Below are 13,727 nucleotides of genomic sequence, written 5' to 3' on the forward strand. Positions count from 1 at the left end.
TAAGTCAGTGAATCGAACCAAACCTCAGACCTTCCCCATTTTAATTTTTGTCATTCTCCTAAAATACCCCAAGGTTCTGGATTCGAACTCGACTCAGTAAAAAATAATAATTTCACAAGACACAATTTCGTAGCAAAATTAGGCCTTTTCGCACAAAAGGGCCTAACTTTCGTAGAATTCCAGCAGAGTAAAAAAACAAAATTCTACCTTGCAAAATTCCTCAAGACAAACTTCTGCCCCAAAGCCTTGCCTTACGATTATTATTTTTTCACTAAGCTGGAGTTCCAACTCAGAACCTGGGGTATTTTCAGCCATTTTTTCAATCGAAGGGAAAAATTAAAAACGAGCAATTTAAGGGATAAAAATTAAAGACCAGTGCCTTAGAAGGACAATCCGTGCAAAAAAAAAAAAAGACCAGCACAGACGTGCAAATGACCCAACGTCTTTATTGGGCTTACAGATATCGGACCCAATAGCGTTTAACTAATTGGGCTTCCTTTATACAACCCTATAAATAAGCACAAACTAGGGTTTCCTTAAATCCTTCTTATTTCACTCTTCAACAGCAGCAGCAGGCAGGAATCTCGCCGATCGTGAAAAATGGTAAGATATATCCCCTCACATTAAGCTTACTGTACGGTAGTTCCTTGTTTTTTACTATGCTTCGTCCATATATTTACTGTTTGCTTTTGATTTACCGTTTCCTTTACGATTATTATTGGATTTACTAGGCAAGGGAATTTCTGCACTGAAATTTCATCTACTGGGAGAAAATATTTACAGGATTTAGCCCATATTTGTGTATAAGCGCCTTTTTATACATTATTATTCACTTTTGTATAAGGTTTATGCGTTATGTATGATGTTTTGCCTATTATAGTGTTGTATAATATTGTATATTGGGCGACATGGTATAATATTTTATGCTGGGCTATATACTTTTGAAAATTATGTTTTAGTAGTAAGATGTATAATGACTATTTTTGGGTTTGATATGCTTTGCTGATTAATTTCTAGCATTGTAATTTGTGCACTGAATTCATTGTCTTCAACATATAAGTGAGATTAAACACAGTACTTAACAGTTTCCATCTATGTTACTCGGACTCTTCAAAAATATCGACGGGTGCGTGTCGGATCCTCCAAAAGTAGTGCATTTTTGGAGGATCCAACACGGGTGCGGCAGCATTTTTGGAGAGTCCGAGCAACTTAGGTTTCCATTTAATTACCCTTTTTTTAGGGAAAATGACAGCCAAATACCATTGGGCCACCTAGTTTACAAAATATGTACACAGTATATATGTGGTGTATAGTTTATACTAAATATACATACTTATACAGCCGAAGTGTTGGATAGTGGATACTTCGGCCATGTTTGGTAAACTAGATGGCTGAAGGGTATATTTATGTAAGTATACTTTTTTTTTTTTTTAAAAAAAGTGAGATGCCTCTGAGTTTTCATTTAATTTACTGTTTTTTTTAAAATTTTAGTAGAGTTGTTTTCTACCAATGTTTTGGTAATAAGTTGTTGGAGCGTAATGTTCAGCAAAGTTGATGTATTGGATGACTATTTTTTGGATTTACTATGCTTCGTGGATTCCACATTTCTAGCATTGGAATTTGTGCACTGAATCCATCATATAACAACAACAACAACAACAACAACCCAGTGAAATCCCACAACGTGGGGTCTGGGGAGGGTAGAGTGTACGCAGACCTTACTCCTACCAAGGTAGGACGGCTGTTTCCGAGAGACTCTCGGCTCAATAAAAACATATAAGTGAGAAACAAAGTAAACTCACAGTTTCCGTTTCTGTTTCATTTTTTTAAGTAGAGTTGTTTTTTAGATGTTTTCGTAGTAAAACGTTGGAGCTTAGTATTCAGCAAAGTTTATGTATTGAATGATTATTTATTCAGCAAAGTTTATGTATTGAATGACTATTTTTTGGATTTACGATGCTTTGTTGATACTCCCTCCGTCCCAATTTGTGTGGCACAATTAAAATTTCGATAGTCAACCAAGGTTTTATTTCACCTTAATTTCTTTATATGCCTTTTAAATATTTTTAGTTGTTTATTATTTGTGATTTATACTATTTTTTACATAGTTTCCAAATATATAAATGTTATTTCAAAAAGCTTAAAGCTTCTATGTTCAAATTCACGGTCAAAATTTAAAAGTTTGAATTTGAAATCATCCCAACCGTGTCACATAAATTGTGACAGAGGGAGTATATTTCTTTCATTGGACTGGATTCATGGTCTTCATCAAAATAAGTGAGATTAAGTACAGTACTTCACAGTTTTTATTTAATTTACTGATTTTTTAAAATGTGTTTGTTAATTTTTGTGCAGCCGTCCCACAAGACTTTCATGATCAAGAAGAAGCTGGCGAAGAAGCAGAGGCAGAACAGGCCTATTCCTTACTGGATCCGTATGAGGACCGATAACACCATCAGGTATTCAATTTCTCTTTGTACCTTTTTGTATCTTACGTTAATTTGGGCTTGAGAAGTTATGGGTATTCCGATGCAATTTGAACGACACAATTATCCATTTTAACCCCAATTTTTATTGTAATGGTTTCGTTTAGACTCATTAGCTAGCTACTAGGGTTCTTGGCATATATTATGTTGGTCTAACCATTTTAGAGTTACCAATGGAAGTGTAATTTTATCATCTTAGTTCTTGCTAGATTTCTTCCCAATATCATTCTTGCATCGTAGTCACTTTTCTCTATGTAATTTTTTAGTTCCATTTTGTATACTGTGTTAATTTGGGGCTAATGAGTTCTGGGTTTCCACTATTCTTATTGTATTGTTTTGTTCCTTTTTTGTATAGTGTGTTAATTTTGGGGCTAAGAAGTTGTGGTTGTGTTTTTCAGGTACAATGCGAAGCGCAGGCACTGGAGGCGTACCAAGTTAGGATTTTAAGGTGGAGGGCTTGGAGTTCTCTTCAAGGTTTTATGGAAAAAGTTATGTGTTTTTTTGTTACTTTCCAGTTTTGTTTATTAGGAGCTTATTCCGAAACAAAATTTAGTAGAGTTGTTTTCTACTGATGTTTTGGTAAAAAATGTTGGAGCTTAATATTCAGAAAAGTTTATGTATTGAAAGACTATTTTTGGATTTACTATGTTTTGTTGATTAGTTTCTAGCATTGAAGCTTGTGCCTTGAGAATTTTCATAGATAAGTGAAATATTAGCCTTATGGAAAATTTTCATGTGGAAGGCTGTGGTTCTAAGGTCAGTGTTATTGTTAATTCCCATTTTGTTTATTAGGAGCTTATTTTGAAACGAAATCTAGTTGAGTTGTTTCTACTGATGTTTTGGTATAAAATGCTGGAGCTTAATATTCAGCAGAGTTCATGTATTAAATGAATTTCTGGATTTACTACGCTTTTTTGATTAATTTCTAGCATTGGAACTTGTGCACTGGGATTCAGTGTTAAGTGAAATCAGCCTTGTCTGTTGGAACTTTTCATGTGGAAGGTTGGGTTTGCTTTGTTAAATTGACTTCAGTGGTGAAAAGACATTATCAGTACAGATATTTTACTTCTTAATCCATGGTCTTCAACATTTGACATTTGTAATCCATTAATACTAGAAAATATTTCCATAAAAAACCTTTGTATCCGATATTATTGTATGATTATCGGATGTCACCTTTATGTGCTAGAAAATGATTGTCCAAGTCAAACATTGCTCAAGAAAAACATTTCCTTCAATACTAAGTAGACCGGTGATGCGAAATTACTGGGCAGTAAGAGTTCATTCAAGAATGGGTATTGTATTAGGTGCTAAGAGAACTTTCTGACAAAAACCTGAGGTAGTGATGTGAAAGCGAAAATGTGTTTTGTTGGTGTAATATTTAACAATACTAGCATGTGATGCCTTTTTTTTCCCCATAATTTAGTGTTGTAGAGTGAATTTTTTTTTTTTTTGTATCGAGGCTGATGTGGCTCAAAAAACTTTTTACTTCCGAACTTGCTTGGTATCGTAGTAGTTAGTGGATATAGAGGCAACACGATGTTGGTGTTGTTTGCTGGCTGCACTTGTGGAATTACATTGGGTATGTTGTATGGTTCGAGCGCATATCCCCTCCTGTGTTCTTACCACTAAATCAAAGTCGGGATACTTTTAATCTTGTCTTGCCTTTTGTTTTTTCGCAACCTCAGGAGTTACTGAGGATTATTCTTGTGCTTGTTCTCATTTGAAGGGCCTGTTTTGAAATCTGCCAAGCGTATATGTTTGTTTCTCTTCTAAATTATAGCTTCTTCTTTGGTTTTCTTTCAACTGTTAGTTTCTCTCTTATTTAAAAAGAAAAAATAATTATTTGTCAATTAGGCAGGACTAATGTAAAACAACATATTCATTATAATTCCACATGTGGGGTTTGAGGAGGGTATTGTGTATACTGACCTTGCCCCTCTAAAACCCCACCTTTTGGAGGTAGAGAGGTTTTCGATTGGCTCAAGGAAAGCAATTCAAAACAGTTTTGAAAAAAGAAATATGAAAGTTGAAGAAACATGACAAATAATAAGGATAGAACATTTTGAAAGAGGAACAGAAACAATAGCTAAATATTGCGGTAACTAAAGCACAAGAAACATGTAGTGGTAGAAACCGAAGAACAAGAAGCTATGAGAACAATACTAGTCCACTATTGATAAGAAAAGAGAAGTAGATACTGCGTTTCAAACTACCACCAAACGTTTCCTAACAACGCTCAATTGTTTGCTAACTGTTGACCCTAATCTGACACTTCCATATCTCCTATCTAAAGTGTCATTAGATAATATAATGTAATGATCAAATTATGTATATATTTTGATCGAAAAAGTTTTGGTCTCTGAACTTCGAATTAAGGCGTGGATAATTTATACTCTGGCATGCATCTGAATTGTGCGTGCAATTTGTAGAAAATGTCTCACCTTGACAATTCGTTAATAAGTCCTTCATAGAACAACATTTGAACTAGCAAGGATTTAGGATTATTGTTGTATTTATCTCTACTATAGTAACATGCTTATTAAGTTGAGTATAAGTGGCACAATGTAGACACTAACATGAAAATTTTCAAAACAATGGAGATATTTGGACAAATTCTTACGATCTAAGTGTACAAGCTTTGGTGAATGAAGTTACCGGATACATATTTGTATTGGTGGGAGGCAACATACACCCATGGAATTAGTAAACATTCTTTTGATATAATGAAGATTACCAATTAATAGCATTACTAATAGTCAAATTTCAAATTCAATAGAAGTTTCATTACTAACGGCAATTAAATTAAGAAAGGTGATAGTCGTACTTTTCATGAGCTTAATGATTCTTTACTCGATAATAGAAATCAAAATAGTTAATTGTTATAGGCCAACACTAGTTGGATCTACTTGTGGAACTGATCTTTGCACACAGAATAACAATTCAGAGAAGTAAACATATAGTAAAAGATAAGGTTTGTGCTTAAGAGGAAACCAAAAGTTGGTCTTTTAAATATTTATATCATTCATAATACAAATTTATTGGTTCGGTTTTCGTTGGTTTTGGTCGATTTGACATTCTTCTTGATTTTCTATAAGATTTTCTAATTATGCATCAAAACCTAAAAAATTTCAACGGAAAAAGAAGAACAAGATTAATGGAAACGTTAACGAAAACAGAAACAAATAAAGAATAAAATGGAGAAGAAGAATCAAAAGCATTAAATACACCATGTTATAAATGGAAAAATCCCAATTATTATTAGTAGTTTAATTTGCATAACGTCGGAATTTGAATTTTTTGTTCTAACGGAATTAAGAAACTGAAGATGAAATCAATACGTGTTGTTACTTCCTTTGTCTTGTATTTCCCTTTTACTTCTTCCTCTTTTCATCCCAAATTACAAGGGGTCGTTTGGTAGGGTGTATAAAAATAGTACTGAATAGGGTATTAGTATGTTGAAATTAGTAATGTTGAGATTAGTTATGTTGGGAGTAGTTATGCTGACATAATTTTTATCGACTTTTGGTTTGTTGTATTAAATAACATGCATAATCTCTAAATATTACTAATAGGGTGTATAGAATCAAGATAGTACTATTAATACTATTTGTATACTTCTAAATAGTACTTATAGGGTGTATTAGAATCAAGATGGTACTAGTCAATACCATGTTTTAATATGTATAAAAATAGTATTGAATAGGGTCTAAAAGTAATACTGATATTAGTTGTACCAAACTTAAATTTGCAACTCATTATTTTACCTAATACATCCCGACCAAACGATCCTAAGAGTTCAAGTGTTAAACAACTTTAAAAGTTCACTGCTAGAAACTTTCAAAGTTTAAAAAGCAATATTAATGCAAAAATAGAATTTTCTTGAGTGGTGTCCGGCCTAACTTGTGGACGTCTCAGATATTTTTCCCGTACTTGATATTTCCACCATCGTAGGTATCAATTACTCTGCACGCCATAAATAGGCAAAATATTAGTATGCTCTACTTACTAGAAAATATCAAGTATTTTCCCTTTCATGTAGGTAATATCGATAACAGACCAAAATAAAATAATAGTGAAGTTATTGTAGAGGAAGAAATCAAGTCAAATTTTTCCAGCAGACACAAAACAGAATGACCAAGAAAATAGTACTAAAAATATTTAAGAAAAAATAATTATTGTAAGGTGATCCAACTTTTAAGGGCAAAAATAAATTTCAGACATTCAAAATTTTAATTTAATGGTGTCTCCTTATTTTTAGACATTTTCAAAGGTGACCATAGACCAAATTTTAATGGCTGCATACAAATGAATGGTAGAGGTTTGAAATTAACAATTCTATCTCTTTCAAGACTCTTATAAGTATTTAAGGGTCCTGAAAGAGGGATATAGAAATAGACGTTTTGTTTATTTTGAGATTCCAAGAAAAGTGAAAAAAAGTTTTTAGTAATAAAACACAAAAACAATAAGGAGAGAGACAGAGAGCAAATTTATTTTTGCAAATAAGTCTCTCTCCATTAAAAAAAAAAAAAGAAAGCTCTCTTTCTTATCTTTTCTTCATGTGTTAACAAAATTAGATTTTTTTGCTTCTCTTGGTTCCTCCTATTAAATATTTATCATCATGGCGTCTAATTTATCCTTAGAAGAAATAAAAAATGAGCAAGTTGACCTTGTAAGTTACATCTATAATTCTCCTCACCTCTTTTCACCTTTTTTTTTTTCCTTCCATTTCTTGATTTTTTTACTAAAAGTACCCCACAGGAGGGGTAAAAGTATTCAGTTTCTAGAGTTAGTGAGTTCAGAATATATTTTCTTAACTCTTTTTTGCATTCATATATACATAGTTAAGATAAATTAAAAAAAGAGCAAGTTGACCTTGTAACTTACATCCATTCTCATCTCTTTTTCACCACTATTCTTCCATTTCTTGAAAATTTTTTTAACTAATATTACCTGACATGAGGGGGTGATCTTCTCTATATATATGTATATTTTTCAAATTTCTTATTGCATAGAATAGATATATAGTTGGATTCGAAAGCAATAAGTTCAGTTAAACACATAAAACCAATCTTGATTGCTTTGGCTCTAATGAGGGGCATGTCACGTAGACCCTATATATTATACATGCACATGCAATTACATATCGAAATAGTTCAGAATTTAAGTAATATTAACTGATGATATAATTTTTTTTGAAAATATTAAAGGGCAGCCCGGTGCACTAAGCTCCCGCTATGCGCGGGGTCCGGGGAAGGGCCGGACCACAAGGGTCTAATGTACGCAGCCTTACCTTGCGTTTCTGCAAGAGGCTGTTTGCACGGCTCGAATATTTTTTTGAAATAATTATTAATGTAATTTTAATGTATGATTTGTGCAGGAAAACATTCCGGTGGAGGAAGTGTTCCAGGCGCTAAAATGTAGCAAAGAGGGGTTGTCATCTGCAGAGGGCCAAAAAAGGCTCGAAATATTTGGCCCCAACAAACTTGAAGAGAAAAAAGTAATTTGTTTTTAATAATATTCATGCTATATTTTAATAAAATCTTGGATTTGAGCTTTAATTATAACCTATGTTTTTGTTAATTGCAGGATAACAAGCTTCTCAAATTCTTGGGGTTTATGTGGAATCCTCTCTCATGGGTTATGGAGTCTGCTGCTATCATGGCCATTGTCTTGGCCAATGGAGGAGTAATGACAATAACACTTGTTCAATTCACTTAATTTTTCATTTTTACTTTTGGTGTCAGTATCCGTAATGGAGCCCAATTAAATCTGGATTTGCGCTGGGAAATTCCCACGTTAGGAGCAAAACTCTCTAACAAAGGCGACTCCAAGCACTGGGCCCGACTAAATCTGGATTTGCGCCGGGAAATCCTACATGGACAGGAAAACATTCCCTAACAAAGGCGATTCCTTGGGGCCCGACTAAACCTGATTCTCACCGGAAAGTCCCACATTGGGGGCGACTTGCATAGCTAGGGCTCGAACACAAGACTTTTGGTTAAGAATGAAGGAGTAGTTTACTACTTCTCCAACACAGCCTTTGTTGGTATTTTTTCATATTTACATGATCAAGTATAGTGTAAGATTTACTAATGGTGAAATCTTGAAAAAAATGCAGGGCAAGCCACCGGATTGGCCAGATTTCGTTGGTATCACAGTATTGCTCGTTATCAACTCCACTATCAGTTTTATTGAAGAAAATAATGCAGGAAATGCTGCAGCTGCCCTTATGGCTAATCTTGCTCCCAAAACTAAGGTACCCCAGAATTCACTATCCCGTAGTCGATGCAGGATTTGAATTTCGTTGGTTCAACCTTTTCGTTCTTACCATTTACACCATTTGACATATACACATGACACTCCGTGTTGAAATTGTATTGTGTTTGGTTGAACCTGATGTTTATATGCTCCATACGCCACTGTCATTATCATTCATGTTTTAGTCCGTGATATTTTATCGATGTTATAGGTAAGGTTACTGATCATAATTTTCGAACAATGTGGCCTTATTCAGATTTTGAGAGATGGAAAATGGCAAGAGGAGGATGCATCAATCTTGGTACCAGGTGATCTGATTAGCATTAAGTTGGGAGATATTGTCCCAGCCGATGCTCGTCTTCTTGAAGGCGATCCTTTAAAGATTGATCAGGCTGCCCTCACCGGTGAGTCCTTACCAGTCACAAAGTTCCCTGGTGCTGAGGTTTTCTCTGGTTCCACTGTCAAGCAAGGAGAAATCGAAGCAGTTGTTATTGCCACTGGTGTTCATACTTTCTTTGGAAAGGCTGCTCATCTTGTGGATAGCACAAACCAAGTTGGCCATTTCCAGAAGGTAAAAAGAATGTGTTGTTGTATATTAAGTATAAATATACATATTGGATATACATATAATATATATAATCAATGTAGGTTTTGTATATTTTGGCTAGCGCCCGTAATTTAACTTCGGTCGACAGGCCAAAAATGAAAAAAAATCCCTTTAAAGAATCACTTGGTTCTTGAAAAAGATTGTGATTTGGATTCTAAATTTTGGCTGGATTGTGATGATTAGGTGTTGACTGCTATTGGAAACTTCTGTATCTGCTCTATTGCTGTGGGAATGGTGATTGAGATAGTGGTCATGTACCCGATTCAGAGGCGTAAATACAGAGATGGAATCGACAACTTGCTCGTGTTGCTTATAGGAGGTATCCCAATTGCCATGCCAACAGTCTTGTCTGTGACCATGGCTATTGGATCTCACAGGCTTGCACAGCAAGGTGCCATTACTAAGAGGATGACTGCTATTGAGGAAATGGCTGGTATGGATGTGCTTTGCAGTGACAAAACCGGTACCCTCACCCTCAACAAGCTCACCGTTGACAAAAACTTAATCGAGGTTGGTAATCAGGACAATGTTAATACCTTTTTTTTTTTTTTTTTTTGCAATTATTATAGTTATATTTGAGGAAAATGAAAGGCGAAAGTGTTATTAATGCAATGGTGGTTTTAGGTTTTCCCTAAAGACGCGGACAAGGATACAGTTATGTTGCTTTCTGCTAGGGCTTCCAGGGTTGAAAACCAGGATGCTATCGATGCTTGCATCGTTAACATGTTGGGTGATCCCAAGGAGGTAAAATGTTTTTATTTTTAGGTGATATTAGTAGATTTTTTCGCTATTCCAAGAAGTTGTAAAAATGACCTTTTATGTTACTTTGTCACTTTGCAGGCAAGAGCAGGCATCCAAGAGGTTCACTTCTTGCCTTTCAACCCGGTTGAGAAGCGTACAGCCATTACCTATATCGATGACAAAGGGAACTGGCACAGGGCTAGCAAAGGAGCTCCCGAGCAAGTAAGATAGCGTTTCTATGTTTTCCCTTCGCTTCATGTGTTTTCCGTGTTTGTTATCTTATATATCCTTACCATTTGCCAGATCATTGAACTTTGTGAGCTCAAGGGAGAAATCAGGAAGAAGGCCTTAGAAATCATTGACAACTATGCCAACCGTGGTCTTCGTTCCTTGGGTTTGGCAAGACAGGTAAGCTATCATACTGTTAGATGACTTTGTTTGGATTGATGCATCATATCATTGATCGTCGTGAACTAAGCATTTACGTGGTATTTTTTGCAGACTGTACCTGAGAAGACCAAGGAAAGTGAAGGCTCACCATGGGAATTCGTTGGCCTTTTGCCCCTGTTTGATCCTCCAAGGCACGACAGTGCTGAAACTATCCGCAAAGCTCTTGATCTTGGTGTTAACGTTAAGATGATCACTGGTGACCAGCTCGCCATCGGTAAGGAAACTGCCCGTAGGCTTGGCATGGGAACCAACATGTATCCTTCTTCCGCTCTTCTTGGAGAGCACAAGGATGCAGCCATTGCTTCCATTCCTGTCGATGAGCTCATTGAAAAGGCAGATGGTTTCGCTGGAGTCTTCCCAGGTAATTATTAGTATTATCATTGAAATACAATCTAGAAAAGTTTAGCAACTAGAACTATTGACAATATAATTAAGTAAATAAAAGTGTGCTCTCTTTAATAGCTTAAGCTTTTAGATGAGATGGTCACAGACTTCAACAAGAACTAACATAAAGGTTTGATTCTGTATAGAGCATAAATATGAGATCGTGAAGAAGCTCCAAGAAAGGAAACACATCTGTGGTATGACAGGAGATGGAGTGAACGATGCACCAGCGCTCAAGAAAGCAGACATTGGTATCGCTGTGGATGATGCAACAGACGCTGCTAGGAGTGCATCCGATATCGTCTTGACTGAACCAGGTCTTAGCGTCATTGTGAGCGCTGTCTTGACGAGCAGAGCCATCTTCCAGAGGATGAAGAACTACACCATCTACGCAGTTTCCATCACAATCCGTGTTGTGATGGGATTCATGCTCATTGCCCTTATCTGGAAGTTCGACTTCTCGCCCTTCATGGTCCTTATCATTGCCATACTCAATGATGGAACCATCATGACCATCTCTAAGGATAGGGTCAAGCCATCTCCATTGCCAGACTCATGGAAACTCAAAGAAATCTTCGCCACTGGTGTTGTCCTCGGAACCTACCAAGCTATCATGACTGTCGTGTTCTTCTACCTTGCAGCTGACACTGATTTCTTCTCTGTAAGTTATTCTCCCCATAAATTTCAACAACAAATAAAACAAAATCATGAACTAAACTAACAAAATTGTCGTATATTTGCAGGAAAACTTCCATGTTAGATCACTCAGAAACTCCCCAACCGAGCTTACAGCTGCACTTTACCTTCAAGTGAGTATCATCAGTCAAGCTCTCATCTTTGTGACCCGATCACGAAGCTGGTCCTTCGTGGAACGTCCTGGCCTTATGCTTGTAGGAGCTTTCCTTGCAGCCCAATTGGTGAGTCTTGGAATATGACAACCTGAATGAATTATTCGACTCAGAGTACTCCGTTTGAATATATATAGCTAACGGTAATTTGTAATTTTCTCCATTTCCTTTCAGGTTGCTACAGTGCTCGCCGTATATGCAGATTGGGAATTTGCAAGGATCAAGGGAATTGGCTGGGGATGGGCAGCAGTTATCTGGATCTACACTATCATTACTTACTTGCCACAAGATGTTCTTAAATTCATCATCCGTTTCGCTTTGAGTGGAAGGGCATGGGATACAATGATCCAAAACAAGGTAAAAACAAGCAACGAATTACCATAACAGGAAAATTTTCCATGCAATTCTGTTCTCGACTAATTAGTGCTTTTTCATTTCTTGAATATATTAGACTGCCTTCACAACCAAGAAAGACTATGGAAGGGGTGAGAGGGAAGCACAATGGGCATTAGCTCAACGTACTCTTCACGGTCTCCAGACACCCGAAAACACTGGCCTATTCAATGACAAGAACTACCGGGAATTGTCTGAGATCGCTGAACAGGCTAAACGTCGCGCTGAAGTTGCAAGGTATATTAAAGATTTTACTTAGAACAAAATAAGATTAAAAAAAAGATGTTAACTCACTTTAATGAACTCTTTTGAGTATAATGCTCGGACTCTTCAAAAATGACGACTAGTACACGGATCCTCCAAAAGTAGTGCATCTTTGGAGGATCTGACATGAGTACAACAACATTTTTGGAGAGTCCGAGCAACATAGTTTTGAGCGACAACATGTTCTTACAAGAACTATATATATTGCAGGCTAAGGGAGCTCCACACACTTAAGGGACATGTTGAATCAGTGGTCAAGCTAAAGGGACTAGATATTGAAACCATCCAACAACACTACACTGTTTAAAGAAGCTGAAATAAATTCAACTTTCTTTTTTCCCCATACAAGGAAGGACATTTTTGCAGCTGGCATTATGTTGGATGAAGAACAAGGGCTAGCTGTGCATAAAAAATAAAAAATAAAAAATTATAGAAGGAAATAGAAAATAAAAGAAAAAAATTGTAATTAGTGGTTATTATTTTATCTTTATAGTTATCCTTTATCATATGTATTCTATTCTATTTTGTTAGAACAAATCCCTTTTTGTCTCCATGATCTTTCAATTTCCTTCTGTTCTTTAGCTGCAAATCAAATAGATGACAGTTAATGAAGACATCAAAAGGGCTGGAAAAATATATAGTTAGGTGTTTGAAGTAGGATCAAAGATGCAATTGTAACACTGTATCAAGTCTTATTGTAAATATATTAATATATAAATAAAATACCTACATCAAATATCAAGCATTTCTAACTTTTGGATCTTGTAATGTATGGTTGAAAGTCTTGCTTTGTTCAACTGAAATAACAAGGAAAAGAAAAGCCAAGAGAAAGGGAGAGGAAAGTATTTCAACAGAAAGGTAGAAGAAATAAAGACCAAAAAAAAAAACTAAAAAGAAAATTTAAGAAAATAAAGAAACTTGAAATTTATGGCCTTGCTTGTACAATTTAAAAGAAAAAAAGATTAATTAATATGCAAGTCTTATTGTAAATATATTAATGTATAAATAAAATACTTACATCAAATATCAAGCATTTCTAACTTTTGGATCTTGTAATGTATGGTTGAAAGGCTAGCTTTGTTCAACTAAAATAACAAAGGAAAAGAAAAGCCAAGACAATGGGAGAGGAAAGTATTTCAAGAGAAAGGTAGAAAAAAATAAAGACTAAAAGAAACTATAAACAAAATAAAGAAGCATGCAATTTATGGCCTTGCTTGTACATTTTAAAAGAAAAAAGGAATTATTTAACCAACCAACTGTGCTTCAACGCTGTATCATCTTAGTTAGATTATA

The 13,727-nt window shown here is 35.4% G+C and overlaps 2 protein-coding genes across 3 annotated transcripts; both read left to right on the forward strand.

The window, feature by feature from the left end:
* Positions 1-451: 451 nt before the first annotated feature.
* LOC132603047 (large ribosomal subunit protein eL39x) lies at positions 452-3,129 on the forward strand. The gene is made up of 3 exons (XM_060315908.1): positions 452-603; positions 2,356-2,459; positions 2,885-3,129. Exons 1-3 carry the CDS (start codon positions 601-603, stop codon positions 2,931-2,933), a joined length of 156 nt encoding a protein of 51 aa, XP_060171891.1. The 5' UTR covers positions 452-600; the 3' UTR covers positions 2,934-3,129.
* Positions 3,130-6,874: 3,745 nt separating this feature from the next.
* Positions 6,875-12,985, forward strand: LOC132603048 (ATPase 8, plasma membrane-type). 2 transcript variants are annotated; one of them, XM_060315909.1, is made up of 15 exons: positions 6,875-7,158; positions 7,867-7,986; positions 8,076-8,174; positions 8,608-8,745; positions 9,004-9,318; positions 9,538-9,864; positions 9,979-10,098; positions 10,195-10,317; positions 10,399-10,503; positions 10,597-10,906; positions 11,076-11,590; positions 11,673-11,846; positions 11,952-12,134; positions 12,229-12,407; positions 12,645-12,985. In XM_060315909.1, the coding sequence occupies exons 1-15, from the start codon at positions 7,108-7,110 to the stop codon at positions 12,739-12,741; spliced, it is 2,856 nt and encodes a 951-aa protein (XP_060171892.1). In that variant the 5' UTR covers positions 6,875-7,107; the 3' UTR covers positions 12,742-12,985. The 2 variants fall into 2 exon arrangements, with proteins under 2 accessions (XP_060171892.1, XP_060171893.1); XM_060315910.1 differs by lacking the exon at positions 6,875-7,158 and adding an exon at positions 7,347-7,364.
* The last annotated feature ends 742 nt before the right edge of the window (positions 12,986-13,727 follow it).

The sequence above is a fragment of the Lycium barbarum genome, chromosome 7 (genome assembly GCF_019175385.1).
Source record: "Lycium barbarum isolate Lr01 chromosome 7, ASM1917538v2, whole genome shotgun sequence".
In the NCBI taxonomy this organism is placed as follows: domain Eukaryota; kingdom Viridiplantae; phylum Streptophyta; class Magnoliopsida; order Solanales; family Solanaceae; genus Lycium; species Lycium barbarum.

What these genes read in the sequence shown, in the direction of transcription:
- LOC132603048 (XM_060315909.1), top strand. Translation starts at nt 7,108, where the DNA reads ATGGCGTCTAATTTATCCTTAGAAGAAATAAAAAATGAGCAAGTTGAC. An exon ending in TGTTGGGTGATCCCAAGGAG is followed by an intron (nt 10,099 to 10,194) that starts GTAAAATGTTTT and finishes GTCACTTTGCAG; the next exon opens with GCAAGAGCAGGCATCCAAGA. An exon ending in CTGACACTGATTTCTTCTCT is followed by an intron (nt 11,591 to 11,672) that starts GTAAGTTATTCT and finishes GTATATTTGCAG; the next exon opens with GAAAACTTCCATGTTAGATC.
- LOC132603047 (XM_060315908.1), top strand. An exon ending in AGGACCGATAACACCATCAG is followed by an intron (nt 2,460 to 2,884) that starts GTATTCAATTTC and finishes TGTGTTTTTCAG; the next exon opens with GTACAATGCGAAGCGCAGGC.